The sequence below is a fragment of the Platalea leucorodia genome (assembly GCF_965183815.1).
Source record: "Platalea leucorodia genome assembly, chromosome: 3".
NCBI classification, from domain to species: Eukaryota; Metazoa; Chordata; class Aves; order Pelecaniformes; family Threskiornithidae; genus Platalea; species Platalea leucorodia.
The window spans coordinates 15,323,736-15,349,183 of NC_138825.1; the positions used below are offsets into that span (position 1 = coordinate 15,323,736).

General features: G+C 44.9%; 1 protein-coding gene across 1 annotated transcript in view; it reads right to left on the reverse strand.

The window, feature by feature from the left end:
* The window catches only part of TTBK1 (tau tubulin kinase 1), a gene marked incomplete at its 3' end in the record, with an annotated part of 95,396 nt that extends 88,824 nt beyond the window's left edge, over positions 1-6,572 (reverse strand). Inside the window, exon 1 of the mRNA XM_082308021.1 lies at positions 6,489-6,572. Within this exon, the coding sequence (XP_082164147.1) occupies positions 6,489-6,557 (69 nt within the window). The 5' untranslated portion in view covers positions 6,558-6,572. The remainder of the gene's footprint in view (positions 1-6,488) is intronic.
* Between the last annotated feature and the right edge of the window lie 18,876 nt (positions 6,573-25,448).

Here is a 25,448-nt window from a genome sequence, read left to right on the forward strand (position 1 = left end):
CAAAAGTCAACAGTAATAAATATAACACAACATAGCTGGGATGGAGAAGAAACATAGGCTACCCAAACAAGTTGCTGGGTTGCAAATTCAAGAAATGGATCTGGGGAGAAATATTGCTGAGCCGGCACAGATGCATACAATGATCCTTTTCCATTCACTGGCCTTAACAGGGACAGCTCCCATGTCCAACACAGTTGTCAAAATGCAAAGCTACTACAATATAAATGAAACAACACAGTAATATGACTAGGGTAGCATCACTATAAGGATCTGTAGGAAGGTCTAGTCATGTACAATGCACAGTATCAATCACCTTGCTGCTAGAAGCTGTCAATGAATTAGGAGTGGTTCAATTCAGGGTGAAGAGAATGATCAAGAGCCTCGAAAAATGAAGGATAGACTAGGACTGCTATCTCAGAAAAAGCAACAGAACGTGTGCCTCAGAGAAGCAGGTTCAGGAAGAAAGGTACAGGTATTGAGACTGCTCACTGGGAAAACAGCCAAATTGGAGGACCCCTGTCAGTCTACAGAGCAACAAATGCGAGATGACATGAGATCAAGATCATAGCTTCTGCTGAATCAGAAAGCCGATTTTATACAGACATTCCAGCCAATGGATGCACCTCACTGTCCAAGAGCCCTCAAGCTGCCTCTGCTTCCTCACATCCTTTCTCACCCTCTTACGGAAATTATTCTCTGGCATACTTTTCCCAGCACACCAGATGGTCCTATTCATCATTACCAGCACTGCCATCCTCCTTGATTTTTCAACAATATCCAGAGGCCATCAGCAGCCATTTCCTTTTCTTTGTTGCAGACCAAGTTGTTATCTTGCAACTCGAGGTCTTAGCTGAGGTCAGGGGCTTACCACACAGGTGTTTCCTCATTGCTTGGGTACTCTGTGGGAGCTCACTGTCTAAGGTGAACTCAGTACAGCCTTCTGCTGGACATGAAGGAGAGATGGGCATATACCACTCAAGAAAATAAACGAATAATGAAACTGTTAAACACAAAGTCAAGAAAGAGAAGGGAACAACTAAAGAGAATCACCTACGTGGTAAACATGAGTCACCATGCTAAGCCTCACTGCTCTGGGAATATTCTTTTCTCATCCTGTTTCCTACCTTCCACCAGTCCATTTACTGTTAAGACTAGGATACAGGCTGACAACACCAGCAAGATTCATTCTACCTAAATGCACGAGGCTCTTTGTGAGCTGTGTGCCCAGGTTTCCATTACAGCCTGTGGAGACAAGGGAACAATTCATCTGATCAAACACAGGATCTATTTGGACTTGCACACAGACAACTAAAATTAAGTAAGCTGCATCTCAAACCTGATTTCAGTCCTTCCAGCATCCCACTAACGGCCACACGACCATACAGCTGATTGCAGTGCTTCTTCCATATTCTAAGAGGTTTCATGCCACATTAGGCCCTTGGAGTAAACTGTTACCGAAAAGCCACTCTACTTGACCAGTGTGGCAGTCTCCAACTAGGGGGTTCCAGGAATTCCCCGAACTGGACTGTCCCTCAGGACTACTGACACAAAACAGCCATGTCCTGATGGGGGAAGCCAATCCCAAAAGCCACCCTGGATGTATCAGTAGTTACACAGGACACAGATGGCTCCCTTTGAAGTCTCCTTTAAATATGCTGAAATATTTTGGATTTATCCTGAAAAGACTCTTGCAGCACAATCCTCCAGAGCCTATTAAAAAAAAAAACAAAAAAACCCCCGAACAACACACAACCTTCCCACTAAGCAGAAATCAGTAAACCAAGGCAACGCCCCCACCCCCAACCAAAAATAGCCTTCAATTACAAATTTAATTTTTTATTCAGCAAGCGTATAAGATACCACTGCTCTAAACAAAGTCTGCCTTCCAAGGATATTGTATAAACACTAGACCTTCCCAGGAAAACACTCCAAGACGAGTGGTTCAGTCTCAGGATCAGTGGCAAGCTCAGAAACAAGGACATGTGCTCTGAATCCAGCGCAAACAACGAAACCGAGAGCCAGCGACCTATGGTGAGCTCGGCCTGGATCAAGGCTGTCACCCACAGGCTTCAAACGCTGACAAGGTCAAACAGTGACTGCTGTGACTGCCTTTTAGGAGCACTTGTATAGTCAAGCCTGTGACTCCTGCAGCCCAACTCAATAGACTACTTGATCTAGAAATGGCTAGCAGGCCTCATCTGACTTAACAACAGGTGAGGAAGAGTGGACCTACATTCACTAAACTCTCAGAGTTCACTCAACTTGCTTAGGAGGACTGGAGTTATACCAGTCTCAAGGGAAAACTAACTTATATAAAACAGGCATGAACTGAGAGGCTAATCAGGAAGAGGTCAACCAGCCACATTCTAAATCATCTGAAGACCTGCCAAAGCCCACTTAAAGCAATTCTGGACAGAGTGAGACCATAACAGGCCCCAAGACTGACAAAGCACCTTCCTTGTCCCAGGTCCCCTCTTGGAACCATAAATGGCCTTTGTGACCAAGACAAGGTGAAGAGTCCACAAAAGTTTGTGGGGCTTCCACCAGGGTTTCCAAAATAAACAGGAGAAGGACAAGCATAACCAAAACTTCAGTTCAAGAACCTCAGAAACCTAGAGGAAACCAAAGCATGGATTGTACCTGACAAAAGAGCACACACGTGTACAAGAGTCACCACCCGTATTCAAAGCTCAGTGCAGGAACTGACAACTCTGTCTTGCTAATAAGTCTCAGTTGTGAATCCCCAATACAAAGTGTTTAGGTGAAATAAAGAAATACATCCATTCAGCCTTAACATCTATACCTAGTTCAAAGCAAGTACAAGTTATGTTTGACTTTGTTCCCTCCCCTGAACAAAGCAGTTCGCATCATTCAGAGCACATGTGGATCAAGTCACCCTCTGGGGTCTCAGCAAAAGTCACACAGTTCCAATACTGTTCAAATTTCATCCAGTCAAAGCATCAAAAATATCTGCAAGAATGATGACTCAAAAGAATACTTCTTCAAGTCCAAAAGTTTTGATAAAAAGCATAAGCACTCCCTGTCCACGCCTTTCTCCAAAAATAAGAACAAAAATATTTTTGTTTTTTGTCAGGCAGCCAAACTTTACTGACTTGGAGCGATGGGAAAATGAACTACCAACAGGCTAACTGCAGAGAACTAACATCATCATTTGTCAAAACTTTGTCAGCCAGCATATAGGAGGAGAGGAGAAAAGAAGTTCAAGGAATACATTACACCGATCTAAAATTAGAAATTGGCTCAATACTGGAAGTATGCCAGCACTAAGAACTACAAGGTTCAAGCAGATGCCCAGCCAAAGACAGTCACAATGGGAGGACAAATTACACGAAAAACCTTCTGGCAGCTGAACCCCAGCATCACATAAATATGCCACACACCTGCTTGAACGGGATCCATCACTCACAGAAAAGCTTGGGCCGTCCGGCTTTCATGCTATGAGTTAGATTCAGAAAGGTCTACGATAAAGAGAAAAATGCTACTACTGATGTTACTGCTGTATGCTCACTTTAAGGTACACTCCCTTTTTCATCTGTCACTTGATCCTATGCTATCCATTTCCTTGGACCAACAGAAGTATTTTTATATTTTTTCCAGATTACTTCGAGCCTCCTACAGCTCACAGCTCTGACTGGTCCCACACCAACATCAAGCACAGCAAAGGGACAGCACAGAAGGCCTGCCTAAAGGGTGTGCACTTTTGGGGGGGGCAGAAATGACTGTTCAATGAAGGCTCACAACACACAACTCAGCTAGCACAAGGCCAAATTCCCAGCTCTACTCAGAGCGGGGAATTAGAATTTCTCATTGCTTTTTATGCCCTTTAGCAAGTCATGCAATTTCTCAGGGCCTTCAAGGGGGGTAATGACCTCACTGTAGTATTGAAGACTACTGTGAGCCACCATTATAAAACATAAAAGGCTATTTCTCTAGTTAGAGGTAGTTGTTGTTGACAATATAGCTGCACATTTCCATATTTTCAAAGGCAGAATTAGTGGGTAGAGCTTCTAGCAGTCCCCAGTCACAGATTCATGCAACAATGAAGTCACTGAATCCCACATTTAGTGCCTCTACCAAATTTAAAATTAGTTTGAAATGTTCCCCTATGAACATAACTGAGCATATTTTAGGGTTTATTTGGAGTTTTTGGAGTTCTGTTGTTTCCAAGAACAAAGTTACTTTGTTTAGATTGTGTTAAAAAAATACTCCCATCATTTACAGAAGTTTTAGCACTCCTGTCTATGAAGGAGAAACTCAAAGTTTGATGAACAGTAGGAATGGTACAAGCCAAAGCTTGGGTAAAGGAGAATGGAGAAGAATGAGTATTTGCAACCATGCACCTGAAGCAATGGCTTAGCATCAGGACAGCATCTAAGCTTTGCAAAGAACATGCACTAATTTGACCAAATTGTAGGCTCTGAGGAAATTTCCATTTGTGCAGGGAGGGTCAGATAAAAGCTGCAAGCAGTATTTTTTCAGGGGTCCATAAAAACAGAGCAGGTTTCAAGTCCTATACGTCAGTTAACCTGCACACGTATCATCCTGCCAAAACAAGTATACGTGCTCCAGCCCAGAGCTGCAAGAGCACAGCAAGACTTTCCTTCAGCTGTGCCAGAAAGCTTGGGAGGGGGATAGGGGTTGTCTCCATTTTGGTATCTAATCACAGAGAAAATTGAGATTCTCCATCTGCTCTCAGGAAGCATGGCGAATGAAGAGCAGTTTGAATTGCTTAAATATAAATAGGCTGTTCGGGGATAGGCCAGACAGAAAAGTGAAGGCTGTGGAGAAAGCAGGAGCAAAGTGCTAGGATGAAGAGAGGCAGGCAATAGAGGAGTAACAAGAACAGAGCAAGGCAGAACTGTCCAGGACAACAAAGGGATACAGGCACGAGGCAAGTCTAACGAAAGGACAGTATGTTGTCTGAAGTGGGCTGTTGAAGAAAAAAACCTATCCACAGCCTGGAACTGAAGCAAGTTCAGAGTCCTGAATCTCTTTCGTCCTCTGCTCTTCACAGCCCACTGCAAAAACTCACAGGGCAGTGGTACCACAGCTAGTTAGCACAGAGAAATGACTTAGTGCTACTACTACAAATCACTTGTAGTTCAAACTAGCAAGGCTTCTGCTATGAGTTTAATGATTCAGACACTGCTGGTAATCCAAGTTAAAAATAGACACAATGGCACTCATGGAATTTAATTTTTTTTTCAGCTTTTTAAAAGCTTTGCTTTTAAAGCCAGAAAACAAAAATCCTCAGAAAATACATACAGAATTTCAAGAAGTATAAAGGTACGTGATCCTTTCACGTGTTATATTCTGGTTTCTTTAACTGAGGTGATAATGCAATGCTATTTCCCCCACCATCCCAGAGACCTCACTTTATGGCTAAAAAGAAAGCCTTATATGTAAGAGGAACAAATTCCTCTGAACAAATCTGGTGGCAATGAAACACAAGTCTAGAGGATGAGATTCTTCCCATGTCTCTACCACACCATTCTTGTGTGATTCTGGTCGAGCTGCTGAAGTGTCTGCTCACAAGCCATCATTAATCACATGCTCATCTGCTGGGTGCCTAAGGCAAGACAGCCACGTCCAGTCTATAGAAGTGATGAGCATGCATAGATGCCCATGATGTCCAGCAGAATTGTGCTTTGGTCATAAGTATCAAGCAGTCTGTAAAAAATAATAAAAATCAAGATCTGACTAAATTTGGAACCCTATCTGTAAAAGCAAGCTAATAGTTCTCTCTTGTATCCCCTGGTAAAAATATGAATAAAATATATCTATATCTATATCTATCTCTAACACAGATGCCACAGCAATAAGAAACATAACGAGCTGAGTTTAAATGGCAAACTCATGCCATGAATTTAAATGGATAGTAAGATCTGCAGCCATAGAATGAATACATAAAAGATGAAATGGCTACTAATTCAGCGTACCCCATCCAATTTGCACAACAGATGAGACAGTTGTCCCATGAAGAACTAAAACTCTTAACGTGTGGTGATATAACTTTTAAAAGTATCCCAATAAATTTACACAGAAGTTGTACCAACAAGCTAATTATGGAATTTATTACTTTTGAAGTAGCTGACGTTCCAACCTTAAACATTTGCTTTTAAATTATTTTATTGTAATACAATTTATTTATAGGCACGTCTGTAGTATTCTTTGCCACAGTAACTTGAAATCTAAGTTTCTTACTAAAGGATGACTCACCCTGCTGCAACAGTTCAATCCTACCTAAAAATCCTTGGCAGGTTTAGTCTTCTAAAAATACCAGACAGTCTAAAAAACACTAGAGCAATATTAACCATCTTCTTGCAGTATCTTACCAACCTGTCAAACCATACCACTCCACTGTTGCTTGCTGGAGCCCAGGATTAACCAGGCAAGTTTCTATACTACTATGGGAGGAGGAGATCTGTTTGGGCCACCAAAGGAAGCACAAAGCCGGAGCTACTCACCACTTTCCAGCGATCTTTGACCACATAATTGGCTGGAAGAATGTCGACCTGTTCCCCTCCTCCACTCATGTTTGGTTCGTCCTTGATGACTGCTGCTAGGCACTGCATTTGCCAGCCAGAGAGTATTTTAGTAGCTCCCAATTTAAATGAGCCATTTATCTGGAGAAAAAAGGGGTGGGGGGAAGGAATGACAAAATTAGTACAGGTCACGGCAGAAGTACACGATACATTTCCACAGGTTTTGCTTATGACTAAATCAGAACCAGTCTCTTGGGGAGGAAGGCAAACTCACCTTGCAAACACCTGAGCTCACTCCATGCATAAACTTGGCAGACGCAACCATGCTTCAAGTCAGCAGCACAAACTAAAAGGGTGACAATTACCAGCTATACCATGCAGGAGTCCAGTGCTCTTGGGCCTGACAGCCAACAAGTCAAAGAGAATCTAATGCCAAATGCTGCAAGAGCTGTTATTGTTACCAGGCAAAAAGGTCTTGCTTTAACAGAGCAGCTGCTACATAGGCAGTTTTTATGGTTTTCATTGGACAACATCCAACACAAATCAGAACGGTTTGCCAGGTATAGCATTCAATAAGCCTAAAAGCATCTGAATAGGCCTTTACAGAGACAGGATTACAGACACTATCACTGTGATGAACAGCCAAGCAAAGAAGATGGGGATGGTTAGAAAGGGCTTCAGCCATGTATAAATTAGTCCTCCTCATAGCATACACACAGTGCTAAAAATGATCAAATTAAAATACAGAGAGATATCTTGTTCCTATGGTGTTTGCACTCTACCTCGTGCCCCTTTTTCCTGCTTTTATAGGGAGCTCCAGATAGCTTATGCTGAAATTAATTTTGTTTTGAGGTTTTTTGGTTGTAATTCTTCTACAAAAATGACTTTCAGATACACATTAACTCCACTTTCCTGGAAGAAAATGAATTGAAACAGGACTAAAGATCTTCCTAATACATTTCGTCTCTTCCTGTAAGATATTTTTCTGTCTTTAGAAGTAGGCCAGATCTTTTATTAAGCATGGATCTTTTATTAAGCTTTCTTGGCAGTTCTATTGTCTTTCCCCCAAAATATGAAATATTTTCCTTCCTAAAAATGAGTGTTACTGTAGCACTCTGACTGCAGACTTAAATAAGATTAACAACATAAATACTAAATTAGAAAAAAAAAAAACCTAGAGCTGGGCATTCAACCACCACACTTCTTCAGGCCGCCCAAAAAAAGAAAAAAAGTCACCAGTGAATTATGAGCTCAAATAGAGAAAAGAGCTCATTCCCTAGCAATAAAAGGACTGAGAAGGAAGGATAGGAAGTGACCAGTGTGCAGTGTGCGCAAGGAAGCCGCAGACAGAAGTATGTCAAAAGTACAAGACATAGAGGATGATCAAACAAAACATGAACAAAAGATCTCAAAGAGATCGTCTCAAAAGATCTTCACAAAAGAACATTTCATTCTAGATACGGAAGATAACTACATGGAAAAAAGGAGCAGCAGACTAATGCAGTAAGGGGGCTGCTGACAAATGTTCATATAATCCAATATCTGCTAAAGTATGGTCAAAATGATAGAAGACAAACAAGAAGAAACTGAATATTAAAGAAATTCAGAAGAAAGGTGCTGCAAAATGCTCCAAATTCTCATAGAAAGAGTCCTGCATCTGTATGGGGTAGCAGCCCTTTCAGTAGCCAGGTATTGAAGTAGGAAACTGGAAAGCTCTCCAATGAGAAAGTACATGCTGTGTTTGGCAGCACATTTGTGCTTCTTCTTCCTAATGAGCAAGTCTACTGCCATTCCCAGGCTCCTTTATGGTCACCAGAACGTCTGAACTGACCATCCCCCTAAGCTACCGGTGAGCTCTGCATATGCTGTGCACCCAGCCTCCCTGCACATCACTGCAGACTGCACAGGAGAGAGAATCCCTGCAAAAATCTCTTCTAAGGCTGGCTTTTCTTCTGTTACTTAGCGAAAAGTAATTTAACCATACACTGTCCCAAACCCTCAACATTACAAAAATATAAAAAAGCCAACATTAACACCCAGGTACAGAGGCAGGTATCCCCTCCCTACTCTCAAGGTCTCTTGGCATCACTTCACAAAGGCAAGTATAGCATAATGCAGGCTCTGGATTGCAGGGGACACAAAGGCAGCTAGAGATCCAGGACGTGGGGTGGTAGTAGCAACAAAGACAGATACGAAGAAGTTTAGGAGGTTTCCAGAGAAAGTCAGCTGTGCGCTATTTTTCACTTTGAAGCAAAACACCTAAAAAGTATGGTACATGATGTATGCATTAGCAATGCATGTGCATAATAAGATTTCAGTCTAGTGACTAGTGGTGGAAAGTAATCCCAAGGAGTATTTTCGAGAGACAGAGCACAGAAGTCTATGAGCAGTCAAAGCTAGGCAAGGTAGAACTGTTTTCCCTGGTGCACTATTCCACTTTCCTTTATCACTGCTATAATACATGTGTACAAAGATAACATGTTTGTTATTTAAAAGAGTCACATAAATCTTCGCTGGCTTTGAAACAGAACAAAATCCTCCTGAGCACTACCATGAATCGAAGCCATTTGGCAATACAGAATTACAGAACTGAGTTTACAGATATGCTCTGGTATAGCCAGAGCGATGCAGCCAAACCAAAAGCCAATTTAATTACAGCCTGAGACAAATTTCAAGCTGTTTTAGATCATAGCAGCAGCACAAAGCAGCGTTAACATATCAAACATTTGTTCCTGAGGCAGTGCTAATACTGCAGGAACATGCTCAGGCCAAGGCTTTACCAGAGTAACACTGAAGCCTTGCCTACACCCATGGCAAGACGTAACACAGGTTAACCTAGATCTCCAGAAGCATCACAAAGAAAGGGCAAAAGAAGGGATGAAGGTACCTTTGTGCAGAAAACATAAGCACATTTAAATGATGCTTTTAACTTATGCATTATTGTAATTCCTTCCAAATCAATAAAATATAGTATAAATATTGTTTGAATAGCATCAAAGCCTGCAGCCAGCCGCCTGCTAGAGCTGAATTTGCTAATGTAGCTACAGAAGGGAGGTGGTGAAGGATGGTCAGTGGGGGAGAGGTAAGGCACTACCATCTCTTCCCCAACACACAGCAGAGAGCATCGTATCTGCATGTTAAATGTTAAGTGGTGTTACAGGGAACTGGAGGAGGGATGGAAGGATTATATCTCTCTTGAACTCCACTAAAGCTGTTCCTGATTCAAAGGGTGACCAAGCATATGAACCTTGACATACCTCCATCACTTTTAGCTTTAAAATGTACAGACCGTAGAATGTAAAGATACATAATTTTGAAGATAGTCACTGAGTAGACAAGAACTTTCAGATTGTCTTTTCCTGTAGGAAATGTACAGGATGTCAAGAAATGATTGTACCCCTCTCCCATGCAGACAGGCAAGAGAGCTGAGCAATCCTAAGATACTGTAAAACTGGCTTCCTAGAAATAGCAAGTGAAGCAGAAACGAAAGCAGCTGTGAGAAAGAAACAGTGACAACAACAGGACCAAATCCCATCTCTTGACCAACCTCAGCATGAAGAAGTGTGAAATCAGCTTTTGCGTACTGCTATCTCTTCCAGCCTATACTGGAGAATCTTTATAGTTTTATAAATTTAGTCTTGGCCTTTAAAAAAAAGAAATCCAAAAACCGATGCTTAAACAGGCTAATGAGCCCCACTGTATATTCTGAAACACTGCTCTGCTAGCTGTTCCTTCTGTTTGGCATCAAGACGGTTCCAGTCAATAGCACTCACAAGTATATGGTCTCCTTATTTTTAAGGCAACTTACAAAAGTCTGATGCACTATAGCAGCAATTATTTAGCTGACATGAAAATCAAGACCCAGCAGAGAAGCATGACTGGGATAGGCAACAGTAGCAAACTTAGGAGGAAAGTCTGCAAGAATTTCAGTGCGAGGCCTGATGTTGCAATTAGTGTGGCAGTCTTACATCAAATGCATCTGCCTTGTTCACACGTGTTCATCAGGAGACAAACTAGACCCAGCAAAAGTAACTTCATACAAGTTGTTAAGCTGAAGAAATCTTCGCTGCAGATGCTAAAAGCTTTACATAGATTCAAAAAGTGACTTGACAAATTCACTAAAAATAATAATTAAAAAATCCATTAAACAGTTACGTACAAAGATTCCATCTTTAGCTTAGGAAGCCTTCAATTCACAAATCACTGAAGGTGGCAAGAGCATTCTGCAGAGTTGTTTTATATGCTTTCCCTGCTCTTATTCTCTACCCTAGGTATCCACTCTTGGCCAACTTAGGATGGGATACTGGCCTAGATGGACCTGTGATATGACTCAGTATGGCCAGACTTGTGTTTTGATCAGTTACTTTCAGAGGAAGTAGTGTGTATATATATATATGTCTCCTTTATCCCTTCAAGGAGGTCAGAGACCAAAAAATAAAGAATCAATCAAAGTCTCATATACACAACCCAATTACCTATCTTACAAGGTTCCCTATCATGCAAGCAACATTTTAAACAGCTTTACTGGAAAAAATATTTCCTATTTTTACAGGATCATAGCACTCTTAAAATTAAACTTATAAATATGGAGCATTCCCTGTGGAAATACCTAATGTATATATGAGATCTTTCCTATGTTAGCGTACTTCAGTCTCAATATACTGTGGTAGCAGTGCTCAAAATACAGCGAAACTCAAACAAACATCAAGTTGAAAACTCATCAGGCGCAAGGTGGTTGTTAAACAGCAGAACAAAGCTATGGAGGTCTGTCTCTCACCATCTTACTAAAGGTCCTGGATAATCTTAAGTGTCTTAATCTCACTGTGGAGGAATTTCAATATCCCACTTTATTTCAGGACACATCCTCCCCTCTGGAAGCCTACAAATTAGAACAATTAGAACAAGTGAAGTTTATTTAAACTGCTGTAGCCCATGACCTTCTTTACTCGATCAAATTCCCCACCGTGAACATGCCATGATCCACCTTAAGAGCAGACCCCAATGGTGTTTTAGAAAGCTGACGCAAACTACAGCTTTTTAGGTGAGACAAAGCTGGACATCTGCAAAAACAAAGAAGTAACCCCAGTAAACTGGGGGTTTATTACTCTTTCAATCTCCCTGTCCAATACTTGCATGGGAGGAACAAAAAAAAGAAGTTGTAAATAGAATTTAAGCATAACTTAGCTGTTCCCCAACATGAACTTTACTGGCATTAAGCCAAAATGAAACAGATGGGGTGGGGAATAAGAGGAGAATATAACAAGTAGGATTGAGAGTGCTTAGAAGTAAGAAAAAAAACAGTGCAGTTTCCAAGTGCAACTGAGCAGCAGAACTGGGGCTCAGTTAATGACAGCATTAACTGTACGCACTCAGCATCCCTCACTGTTTTACAAAGGTCACTTGCTTCCAACACGCAATATCAATTATAAAAATGAAATCCCTCACATTAAAACAAACAAAACCCCCCTTAAATCTTTGTATAAATAAGTTGTACCATGCACTAGCATTCTGTTATTAGGGTAGAAATGCATATGACAGTACAGGAAACAAGCTGATTAAAAAAAAATACAGTGCACTGGACTAATAGCCCCTCAGCCCTGGAATACATCATACCTCCTGCTGAACTTGAAACAGCAATTAAAAACAAGTCATACACTGTTAGGGTAGGTCTGACAGCAGGAGCTCGAAAGGTTCTGAATTGTTCCTTGAAGACACATATCTTCCTTCATAGCCTGCCTCTGCTGTAGCAAACCCTGTTTAGAGAGCAGGCTCAACTCCTAGCAGCTGCGGCTTAAAGTCTCCTCTGTGACATATTCTTCTCATGGGCATGCAAGGGCATCAGCCTTAGAAATTCTGGATTTGCTATTCACAGCATTTCATTTCTGTAAAAAACAAAACATCTAAAGGTGAGGTTGCAAGATACTGGGACTGTTTTTCACCTTTGAAAGGTTTATGACCATTAAGGAGTGATATAGCTATGACTGGGAAAAACAAAAAGCCAAAAAAACCAATACAAACAAAAACACCACCCCCCAAAAAAGCTGCAGTCAAGACAGACAGGTCCGGATTCTCTGCTAACACGAGGCTGCACTGAACAGAATGTACATAAATATATTAAATATGATAACAGATGCACCCTGACAGCATTATTATGGCTACCTGGTTGCACAGCCAACTGAATGTATTATTGCCTGCACAGTGACTGATGAGTAACAGCATATGACCTAAGCAAAACAAATAAAACCCCCAAACACATAATTTCATACTGCCAGAGACTGTATTCACATACATTACAGAGCAGTCAGACGCACCAGTGACTTCTGTGCCAAAACCACCTATCTACAGGGAGAATCAGCACAGTTAATGGTGACAACAAATCATTAGGAACGCACACCAGATAAGCACGCCTGCACTACTGGCAGTTATGTGATCCTAATACTCTCCAACTATCTCTCAGCAGCAAAGCTAGAAAAAATGGGGAGCAGGTGAGTTTGAGAGGAAAGTCTATTACCTTCCACCAATGTCCCTGACAGAGTTGCTCCAATTTTTGATCCAAGCAGAAAATTAAATCCAACACCAGGAAATCCCTCCAATATCATAACCAGCTTAACCCCTACTAATTTAACAGGCAAATATTAGGGTCTGCTTACAATAAATATTTAACTGCAGCTTAAGTATATCTACCTGCAAAGTCAATATAGATCACTACTTGCAAAGCTTGAGTAGTCTGCTGGTAGCCAAAACAAATATATCTGAATAAAAGCAAGAACTACAAATTAGAACAAGTATAACTAAGCAGAGGTTATACTTATGGTATCAGACTCAATCTACACCTGACACCACCAGAAACACCACACAGAGGTATGTATTCATCACCTGATGCTGGATCCATTTGTTTAATTGATCCTTAGGTAATGCAAAGCGTCCCTGTTAAGCAAGTCCTCTCCCTTCTCCCTGCAGAGTGCTTTTGTGGGGATCCTGGTATTCATTTTCCTTCAAACGTGGCCACTTCAAGTTGCTTTTCATAGCTGTGGTCAACAGTACCTTCCTTGAGTCCTTATTTTGGGAGAACAGCATTTTACCTTGAATAAACCAACTCAGCCATACAGCAAACTGATAACATCTATTGCTCAATGGTCCTGTATATAACCTATTATATTAGGTTATTAAAAGGCCCGCAGCCTGAGATCAATCATTTTAAACCTCCATTCCAGGGAAAATGGTGCTCATTTTACCCATTCAAATCATTTTATGATAGATGCAGTCCCCATAATTATCAAGGATTAAATAAACTTGTCAAAAAGCTATTCAGAGGTTAGGAACATAACAGTAAGGTTCCTGATCACAGATTTGGTATTTTGATTCAAATTCTGGAAGTCAGGGTATTTTGCAGGGAAAAATCATGTATTTATATATTTACCACACAGATTTCATGTTGCCAAGCACTTTCTGAAATTTAATAAAAATTAGCATAAGTGGGGCAAGGCCACTTGCTGTGCTGATACATTGTATCAGACTAAATGAGACTAAGTGGGACAAAATTTTTGCAGTTTTCAAGCCCGCTGCTGATCACAGCAGAGACTCTGTTTGCAATTACACAGAAGAGATTTCCTGGGACTGACAAAAACATTTTATCATGCCAACTGTTACTCACTTAAATCATCTCTCTACAGCCCTCCTGTAACCATTTTTCCCATTTTTGTAAGGAACTCTCCCCCCTAGCTGGAGCATGCTCAGGGGAGCACGTTCAACCTTCTTCTGCCCCTTGCAAATCTACGGTTTCACTCTCTGATCTGCAGCCTCACCATTTTTTAGTTTGCAGACAGCTGGTGACTTGCCCGAAGGTGATGTCCTCATGGCTGACCCACTTTTTCTTCTACCCTTGGGAAATCCCAGTGCCTTCTCAACCATACTCAATGGTTCCCTGAGCTTTTTTCTCAAAGACAAAAGTTCCCAGAGGTGTAAAACTTGGTTTTAGATTGGAAGCTCAAATTTCATTGTTATTTGAAGGATCTACAGTTCTAGACGAATTTGTTTCCTTTGTACTTAATATCTAAAGATCATATTAATAAAGAAAACAATAACATCAAGGCAGATAAGGGCTGTGGCCTGCACCTGTTTCTCTCTGTGCCTGAACATCCTAGAAAGATACACGAAAGCTCTCCTATGTGCAAGCATGGTCTATTTAATTTCTTTCTGTGCTGCTGTGTGAGCCAGTTTCCAAGGAGAAATGGTGTTACTAAGATTATGGAAGAGTTTTACAAGCTGGTCCGGACTGCCTCTGTATAAGCCATTTCCACATGTGTCAACGATGCCATCTAGTCCACAACTGTCAGTATCTGCTTGCATTCTCCCAGCCCATGCAAATAATAATTTCCAATCCATAAGTTTTCCTATCATCTGTTGAGTTAAGCAGTTCTATGACTTAGGCGTGTGTCTTCTCATTCCGCTATCAGGTCTTACACCAGCTCATTGTGCTTGACAGAAAAATCCCTTGAATATTATTCTCGAAGAATCAAAATTCTTCAGGGCAGATTCATTGTAATAAACCACATTTGTACTTTGATCCTTAATTTGCCAGTGCTATGCCAGGTAACTGGATCCTGAGAATTTCTTGTTACAGAAAACAGATGGTCAGAATGTGTTTCTATAAAAAAAGCATCATAAACCTTATGTCATATTTGAATGTAAAAATAATTTTAATTCTATTCATAGCTGTAATAAAGTAATGGAAAACTAAATTTTGTACCTGAGCTGGCCAAAGCTGATAACAATTCTTCAAACTGATCTCAACCTGAAATGGGTAATTGTGCATTCTGTGCTCAACTTGCCAGAGTAAGCTGGCTGCTGGCGAATGCTTCTAATAATACTCCACAGACAGAACAACTCCTGGTTCAAGTCCAGCCTAGGATGTTTGGAGGGGGAAAAAATGTATAGCATTCCATCACAATCAGAAACACAGGTGGCAAGGTTAAAGAAAATCCGTTTCACAAAAGAAGCAACAACCACACTAAAAATACCAGCTTCCGAGTTGCCATCAAACTTGAAAATAGGTTGCAGTGACCTATGCGACCACATAGCCCTGAGTCCTCTAACAGAAATGCCTCCTGCCATTTCCCCCACATCAACTGTCACAAGAGTGAGAAAATACTTGACTACCTGCCCTTTGCATTTGCACCTTTTACATTTTCTTTTTTTTCCTGTTAAATCAATGGACAAAGCCCCTTAAGTCTCATCTCTGCTTGATAAGCAACTGCTCCTGATTCTTTCTAGACATGGAGAACAGCAGAAAGAAAAAGTGCATCTTCCACATAATGCTTCTTAATACAACCAAACTCATGCTCAGACATCTATGAATAAGTCATACAGGTCATACATACAGAGCACAGCATTGCTACAGAGAGAAGCACGAAAAAAGGGAGGCAATTCTGTCCTTGCTACAACTGGGGAGAGACAGTGGAGTCCAGTAAAGGGCCAGCATCCATGCCTCACGGTCTCTAAAAAAGCTGGAGCTGAAAAAAGGCCAAAAGATGCCTTCCAGCCACCGGAAAACTAAACTCTTTAAAATGCATGTATCTTATCCAAAAGGCACACTGAGAAGCAAATGAATGCAGTGTAGAAGTATCATCTCCCTATGATGAAAATTTAAGAAACTGAAGGGCTCTACTGTTCTAGCTCATCTGCTAGAAGGTGAAGCCTGATAACCGCAAATTAGTTTTTAATGGGAGTTTTCCATAAGGACAGGACCTAGAACAAGGGAGATGGTGGATTCTAGATCTCTTGCTCTTTTCAGATTAAGGCTGGTCACATCTTGCTCTTTTCTCATCAAGGCTTGGCACCTTTAAAAAGACATTCTTCAGCTACTGCAAATTTTACTAAAAACAAAAACAACGACAAAAAAACCAAAACTAAAAATCACATTTTTGCGTGCTTAGACACTAATGAATGAAAGTTGAGAATCCATGAGAATCAATGGAAGAAATATTATACCGCATTACCTACATTCCCTCCTCCATAAAGCCTACAAACAGACGCTCATCCTGGATCCACAGCTTCAGGTTCCTGGTTCCACAGCTTCAGGTTCCTGGTTAGCCAATCTAAAAACCTACCTGCAATGAAGAGAAACAGTTCCCCTCTCTCCTGCCAGCTCTGAACTCCTGCACGCAGGATTCCACCATGGGCCAGTTCAGTGACTTGTACCAGCAGAAAAACTATTCCTCTTCCTAATAAATAGGGTTATTTCCTTGGCTTAGAGCTCCTTGAACTGGTTCATTGTAGGGTCAGTCAAACGCAAGTGCCAGCACAATGGAGGAGCGGTACCTCAGATCCGTTTCAGCTTCTGTCAAGCTGCACTCCGTGTTCGTCTCCACAGCAGGAAGCCCTCGGCATTCCATGAGATCACAGGATTCAGCCACTTCTGCTTAAAAGCAGTGGAGTAACTCTGCCTGAGGCCAACTTTTTTTTGCAAGGAAAGCAAAATTTAAAGAAACCAGTTAGTTTCGATAACTTACTTGCATAACCCCTAAACTAGTAAATTTTAGAGTCTAATGTAGCTAGATTCTGTTTAAATAATTCAAGACATAATTAAACCACAAAGCTCTAAGTCTCCTAACACACTGTCACGACAAAGGTGACTTCTCTGACTGAGGGACTTCAGCAAGCGAGCAACAAGCAACTTTCTCTTCTTCATGAAATGAGGGAAACAAGACGCACAATTTAACGGAGTGTCCAATCAAAAGGAGCATTGCGCTGATGTCCACATGAAGGTAAAAGTATAAGACAGCTACACTGTCCCCTTGTTTGAGTGAGCAGAATACGTATCAAGAATTTAAGCTATACGTTAAGAAGACTATGAAGTTCCTAGCCTCTAACTGTAGAAGTGAAATAAAAAAAAGTTATGTTAAAAGAAGAGGGAAACAGAACTACCTGACTGCTCTCCACTACCTCCAAAAAGGCTGGAATCTGGGAAGCAGGCAGCAGTGCAGCAGAAAGGGGAGATGGCTATAGTCTACTTCAAGCGCTGCACATACAGCTACCCAACTCCGAACAGATGTATACGTACCTCATGGATCCTCAGAAGCAACGTATTGCTTTTTCACGTGAGGGATGGATGAACTGCACAAATCGGGGTTTGGGGAGGGGGAAGAGAAGAACTTCAGATACCTTCCTACCTTCAGACTATGCTCCTACCAAGGAGGGGAAAACACCTTGTGGCAATAGGTCTTAGGGTGACTAGCGACGATCCTGTTGGTGAAACCTCCTCACCGGATGGTGGTATCCCATCCCTTGCATCAGGAATACCCGCCCGCGGGGCAGAGGAAAAGGAAGGCTGCAGAGGCAACTCAGATACCTGGCAGGCAGGCAGTTGGATTTGGGAGGTGAAAGGACAGACCTGCCAGTCTGGTGCAAGAGTGGACACCAAGTGCTGGGAGGCAGATTCTTACAAAGAACAAGTTGAGGTGCAGTATGATTGAGGACTACACAACCAAGTTCTGCCTGGAGAACGTGAACAAGAAATGATTGTTTGCTGCTTTTTCCAACGCTTTAAGGAAGCAGCAGCAAGCAGCTCTAGCAGGCAGCATGTCTGAAACAAATGCAAAGCACAGAGGAGTTGTGCAATGCCCTGCTGCAAGACACAGTGAAGGTTAGCATTTACACTGAGTCCAAAGAACTGCACAAATTCACAGCAAAAAACAACTAAGAAAAACAAAACAAAACAGCCAGCAGAGGACAACCAAATATGATGACAAAAATCTCTGACCAAAAAAAATCACTGAACTGAAAGTGGCTGAACGCTGAGAGTGCACTCCAGGAAAACGGCACTGCCCACTAGCTCCAACCTCCGGCTCCCCCCGGGTGCTCAGCATTGGTCACGGTCACAGGTAACCCGCCGGGTGGTCTAATCCAGAACAGCCATTTCTGTATCACCCCAGGGAGAAGCTGGCAAGCATGATCTATATGGCTTTTGATGGTATAAAGGCCAAGAATGATAGCCTGGATGAAATCCCAAGTTCTGTAACTTCTGATGCAAAGTAGAAGAAAAATGGGCAGAATTTTAGATGAAACATCCCCTCCCCCAAAGAGCCATTTCAGGGGTATGTGATATTTAAATGGGACCCAAAAACCCAGATGAAATAGGTCTCAGAATTAAGGTGGGGAACTAGGATGTACGGATTGAAGGGAGAACATGGAGGTAACGTGTACCCCAGGAACCTGTTAACAGGGTGGCATTCTCTGGCGCTCCAGGGAACAAAGTACACAGAAAAAGGTCAAGTCACTCAAGGGGAGGAACAGTACTACATACTAGAGAAAAAAAAAATTAGACTCAAAGGAGAAAAATTGTATCAAGCCTAAATGGAAAAAATGTAGTAGTAAAACTACCCCATTGGACCAGAATAAAGCAGCAACGGTGATTTGCTGTGGGAGAACAGATGGGCTGAGCCTTTATGAAACAGGCAGCAAGGGGGAACTTCAGTTTCCTCATGGAGATCAGGACATGTCACCAAGATGAAACCTTAAATAGTAAGTTTATAACTTAACAGTAACTCAACTTTGTCGAGTAAGAACAGAAATATATCACCTTTTTTAAAAAAAAAAAAAAAAAAAAAAAAGTCTTTGGCCAGCGCAACTTTTGCTTGGTCCTTTAAATTGCTTGATTTTAATTCTAATTGACTTATTGTACAAACAAAAAGTTTAGTCTATTTAAAAATAGATGTGCACAAAAGAAGAAAACAGCACAAATTCTTCCAAGTTAAATATGATTTTTTTTTCTTGACGATTTTAAGGACATGAAGCAAATTTCTACAAGCAAAAATTACATATTTTCCACACATACTTGACCAGAGGCCAGCAAGCCAGTCTGCTGAATGACAGACAGACAAGAAATAGAAAGACTGAACAGAGAAAAGATAAGAAAGAAGATGTCAAGGATTTTTCGTTGTTGTTTATTTTAAAAAGCTCTGCAGAGGATCCGGAAAATCAGAGTCTTACTTCTACACCAGACATGTTCAGAAAACTGAAAATGAAAAATAAAACTAACTGGCGGGCAGCGGGGAGAAGTTGTGATTTATAGACCTATTAGGAAAGGCTAGGTGCTTTTAGGAAGTCTCAACAAGCACACAGGGCCATCTCACTAATAACAATGTCTCTGGATAGCCAAAGCCTTCTGGAGTGGTGTCAGACCAAAGGCCTTAAAAATTAAGATGTCCCAGAATAAAACTAAAGTTTCTCTAAAACTAGTAACTGGCTAAAAGAGAGGAAAACACACAGGAATGCATAGCCAGGTTTCACAACAGAGTGCTGTTACCAGTGGAATGACACACCTTGCGTACATACAAAATTATTCAGGCTAACAAATAAAAAGACTGAAAAACTGCAGACTGCAACACCAAGAAGGATATAACCAGGGCAAGCACGTTATACGTGTCCTCTTAGCCTTTCCTTAAGCTTCATCTCTTGGTCACTGGTAGAAAAACGACTGGAGCAAGACGGGGTTTTGGCCTGAGCAGTTGGGTTTATAATCCTATAATCAATACCTTTTCACTAGACATCAACTTCTCCTTATCCCTTCTGCGATCTTTTCATATCTGACTGGTAGGCCACCAAAGCTTTCTACACATAGAGCCTCCGGGCTGACGGTGAGCCTCCTAACATTTGCTGTTGCACGGACAGTGAGGAATCCACTTCCATCTGTCACGGCTGACACTAAATCTCTTTCTTAAGGCTAGGCCGCCCCATTTCTCCAAAGAAGAGGAAACCTATGCCCACAAGCATTCTCTCTGCTCCCCGTTGCACCTGTACAGCTGGAGTCAGCCCGTGATCTGCAGTTTGTTCCTTTCATATTGTTCACCAGATTAAAGATGACACAGCTTGACAGCAAAAGGAAAGGGTTTCCAAGCACATCTTATTTCATTACATCTACAGTCCATCACACTGTCAACATCTTCCTTCTCAACTACAAAAAAGACCCTTTCCCATGTAAACAAACAGCTCTTGAGTAGTGAGGAAGACTTAATGGAAAACAGTGTGGAAATGGTTAAGACCAAAAGGGATTGCGAGTCCGAAAAAAAAAAACAAAAGTGTGGCAATTTTTTTTTCTCCCCATCAAGCCTAATACATTGATGTATCTGCTGGTCTCCAAAAACCAGAAAAGTTCATATGAAAAAAACACTTGATACATTGAGTTCCAAGTCACATTGCTATTGCTAGATTGTTTCCCGTATTTTCTGGGATAACTGTCGTGGGTCTCAACAGTGTGACACGCAGGCTGTATGCGGGCACTGTTGTGGAGAAGACCAAGAGTTGGTCCTGCGTGACATGGAGGACTGCCATTGCCCAGTTTGTAGCTGGTGAGACTCTTACAGGCAAGGAAGGCTCAATTCGGGTTCAGACACACAGCGTAAACCCCACATCATCTCCCTCACCTCCCACCTCTCCTTCCTAACGCTTCAATAAACGTCCGACAGATTCTCCCATTCTTCCCCTGCCCTGGGGAGGGAGGCCTCATAGCTGGCCTTCCTTATTACTCTCTCCCAAAGCAATCTTAACATTTATTCCAATTGGATAGTGTCCCACAATGACATTTAAGGGGACTTCAGGATGTTTCAGAGGAATACCCACTTTTTGGTTATTTTTCATGGAAGAAGGGAAGGGAAGCACTAGTCGTTCCCATTCTGTATCTTACTCAGTAAACCAGCAGAGCTTAAACACCCTTTTAGCAAGTGCTTCCACAATCACTCCAGCAAATATTGGGCTGTGCCTTGCAATGTTCAAAGGAGAAAATACCAACAAAGCCAACAAACCCTTAAAAATGAGGGAACAGTTTACAAAGCCCTTGAAGACTTTATAGAGACATATTCCTCTATAAGGCCCTCTCTTCTGTCTTCTGCTCTGTTTTCAAAGTAAACCAATGTTACTGGAAGGTCATTATGGAGCTCTGGCAAAGGAATCTAATCTAGGACCTTCCCAGGATGGGGAGCCATTCCTGCAGAGTTTATCTGGACCCTGCACATTGATACATACATAAGTAAGACCAAGGCAGAAAACCGACTGGACACAATTGAGGAGGTGAGCCCACAACAAGACCCACAAGAGAGCAGTGGGCTACCTAATAAGCTATAACATGATGGGGCAATCCTCTGTAAGAGAGGGCAAGAAACAGCATGAAGGGATCCTAGCACTAAAGATAAAGAAGAAAGAGGAGTTCGTCTCTTCCTGGCTCTGCCTGATCATTCCTGCTTTGGAAAACAACAAGTACCAACTGCTTCCATTGGAAGAGAGCTCCATGCTGCCTGTTGTGGTGTAGAGATACGCTTGCCTTTGCCACGAAACACTGGGGTTGAGATGGAGAGGGAAGGGGAAGGAAATCCACACATGGGCCACTTCACTAGCATCAACCCTGAGAGCTGCTGAAATAGAGCTCCTGACACCAGAGGCGCTCCTTTCTGGACAACCGAGAGCACTGATGGGGATCCAATTTTCCTCTTGCTATTCCAAGAAAAAAAAGGTTAGGCAGGTATCCCCAAGACTGATCCTGATACAACTGTCCTACAAAGGAATGATAATTCCAGTGTTTTTCTTTGCCAGCCAGAGAAGAGGAAATTTGCCCATTCCTGAAGGAACGAGATTATCATAAAGCATGCAAAAGCACACAAAAGTAACAGCAGTGGACATCACATACACCATTCATGAGCATTGCATCTCAAAAGTTTCTGATCCCACATACATCAGCATGAGAATGCTTGTTATGAGCTGGATGACCACTGGCACACAAAGGAAAAAAAGCCAAAACATTAACACATAATACCTAACTTGCCCCTCTTATACTGAGCGACAGTCTCGAAAGAAGCTGATACACTGAAATGTGGTGAATAACTACTAGTGAGACAGTACTGATGCACGCTGCCCTTTAGTCATAGCACCTGTATAGGCACAGCACCTACAAGCATTAGTGTTGAGGGAGCTTTAGCACACCCTATCTCACACACAACGAGGTTAAATTTCACTCATACAAAGAAGAAGTTCTCAGGGTGAAAATCTCTGTTGTGACTCACTGAGAAGTTTGTTGCCAAAAGGTAGCATTTTCAGTGACAAGGAATATAAAGAAATTAACGTGCAATGGTAAAATTAGGAAACCTTTCCTTCCATCAATCAAATTGTCTATCCTTCCTCCTTACAAGCCTAAGGAAATTCAAAAATACAGAAGAAAGATTTTAATATACAGCTGGTTTGGACTGCTCAGAAACATGATACCAACAGGTATTGAAATCCCCACCCCCCAAAAAACCACAGGGGGTCTTGAACTTGGCGTGCAAGTAGCTCAGCATCACTGATGGAGAGGCAGTGTCACTCCCGTGCTTCATACAGCATACTGGTTCCTCGTTAAACATGAGATGCACTTCAAGGTCATGGTGTTCATCTTGAAAGTTCTCAGTGGGTCAGACCCCGGGTACTGGGTACCTCCTCTCCCGGGGTGCAGGGGAAGCACAGTGGCTACAGTCACATTCGCCAGTGCAAACGTGGGCACCACGAGCAATAAAGACACAATGGCAGGAGACTTCAAGCTAAAAAGCTGCAGAAGACACGGCAACGCACACAAGAGGAAAACCTCCCACCCCGCGAAAGCTAAGGAGGAGAAACTCTCAGCCTCCCGCCTCAGAGCCACGCACCAACGAGTTATCCCAAAATAACACAACGAAAACGCTCCCTCCCCGAAAGCCCCCGCAGAACGGGCCGGTTTGCTGGCGTTGGGTCAAACAGGCACCCAGCGGCGCCTGGAAGGACGCTGGCCCCCTCGCCCCGGCCGGCAGCCGGGCCCCGCGGGAGCAGCTGACGCCCCCCGGGCTCGCCTGAGGGCTCCCCGCCGGCCCCGGCCCGCCCGGCACAAGGCCGCCGGCTGCCTTCGCACCTCAGCCCCCACCCCGACAGCGGGGACCGGGCAGGCGACGGAGGAGCCGCCCGGCACCACCCAGCGGGGCCGTTCCCTCCTCGGCGGAGCCTCTTCAAGGCGCGGGGGGACGGGGCACCCCCCGCTCAGGCCGCCCGCCGCCCCACACGCCGCCGTCGCCCGCGCCCCTGCGAAGCCACCGCCCGCCCCTCCCTCGGCGGGCGCCCCCCCGGGCCTCGCCCTGAGCCCCGGCCCCCGCCGGCCCGCGGCCGGCCCGGGCAGGAGGCGGCGGGGACGGGGAGCCGCCGCCGCCCCGGGCCCCCCCCGCCCTGCCCCTCACCTCGGGCCGCCCCGCCTCCCCCCGCCGAGGAGGTGGCCGCGTCCGCCCCTGCACTGCAGCTGCCGGCACGCCGCCCCCCCCCCCCCACCGCCCCTCTCGGCAGATGGTTCGCCCCACCCCGGCCCGCCTTCTCATTGGCGGCTCCCGCCCGTCACTCGGCTTCGGGCCCGCCCAGCCCCGCGGGCATGCTGGGAATCCGAGTCCTCCGCGCGGGACCCTTCCCCTTCCGCAGCCGGCACCGGGCGGAGGGGCGAACTACAGTTCCCAGAGCGCCCCGCGCGCAGCCCCGGAGCGGAGCGGCCCGGCCCGGTCCGGGGCCCCGCACCTCCCCAGCCGCCGGCGGGACGCCCCCTCCCCCGCCAATGACCGCAACGGCCGCCGCGGCCCGGCCCGGCCCGGCCCGGCTCACCTGGCCCCGCCGCCGCCGCCGCCGCCTCCCGCTGCGGCCGGCGTGGGCAGCGCATACCCCGCGCCCCTCAGTGCGGTTCGCCGGGCTCGGTACCGCCGGCCCGGCGCGCTGCGGCTGCGGCTGTGGGGCGGGCCGGCCCCGGGCGCATCCTCCCCCTCGGAGCCGCGGCGGGCGGCGGGATTCGCCCACAATGCACCGCGCGCCGCACCGACAGCATCAGCCTGACATCACCCGCGGGCCGCCCCCGCCCGGCCGGGCCCGCCCCGGGCCCGCCCCGCCGCCACCGGCAACCGGCAACCGGCAACCCCGCCGCACCGGCACCGGGCACCGCACTGCCGGCACCCGGGGCTGGGCACAGCAGCGCGCCGGGACGCGGGGTGACACCGGGCACCACACCGGCGTGGGGCTGGGCACGGCACAGCACCGCCCTGGCACCGGCACCGGCACCGCCGGCACCATCAGGGGCAGTGCCAGGACGGGGACCGGTGCAAGGCTGGTCTCTGCGCTGCTGGGACCAGCGCTGGCATCACCAGCATGCGGCTGGGCACTGCCCGGCCCGGGGACTGGGACCAGCACCACCAGAACGCGGCCGGGCACTGCCCGGCGCGGGGACTGGGACCAGCGCTGGCACTGGGCCAGGTGCTGCGCTTTGACAGGGACCAGCACACTGGTCCTGGGACTGTCTCACCAGGACTGTCCCACTGGGCTGGGACTCTCACCCAGAGCTGGGCACTGCACTGTTGGGACCAAGGCCAGAATCGGCCCATCTGGCTGGGGCTGGGCATTGTGTTACACTGGGACTGGCAGTGTCACCAGTGCGGGACTGGCACTGCCCTGAGCTGGCAGTGGAGTCAGCCCCAGTAGTGCTGGCCTGGGGTTTTTTACTCCAGTGCTCTGGGGCCAGGACCTGCTCTGGCACCACCAGCAAGGGACTGGTGCACTACACTGCACTGCCAGTGCCAGCACCAGCATTGTCTGGGCTGGACACTGCACTGGGACTGGGACCAGCACCACCAGCATTGGGCCGGACACTACACCACCAGGACCAGCACCGTCCCCATCTGTACAGGCCCAGCAGCCCACAACCGGGCGCAACACCACTGCTACCAAAACTGCACCACACGCAGAAATGGCTCACACAAGTGAGCCTCTCCCTGCACGTGGCTGAGCAGCGCACCGGTCCCAGGGCAGTCCCCTGTTCCCCCACCCTGAGGTATGCAGCTGCGCCCCTGCTCTGGGGACGTGCCCTCCTCCACGCTCCAGCTCAGTGCTGTACTCGGAGCGCAGGTAAGCACGTGGCTCCTACAG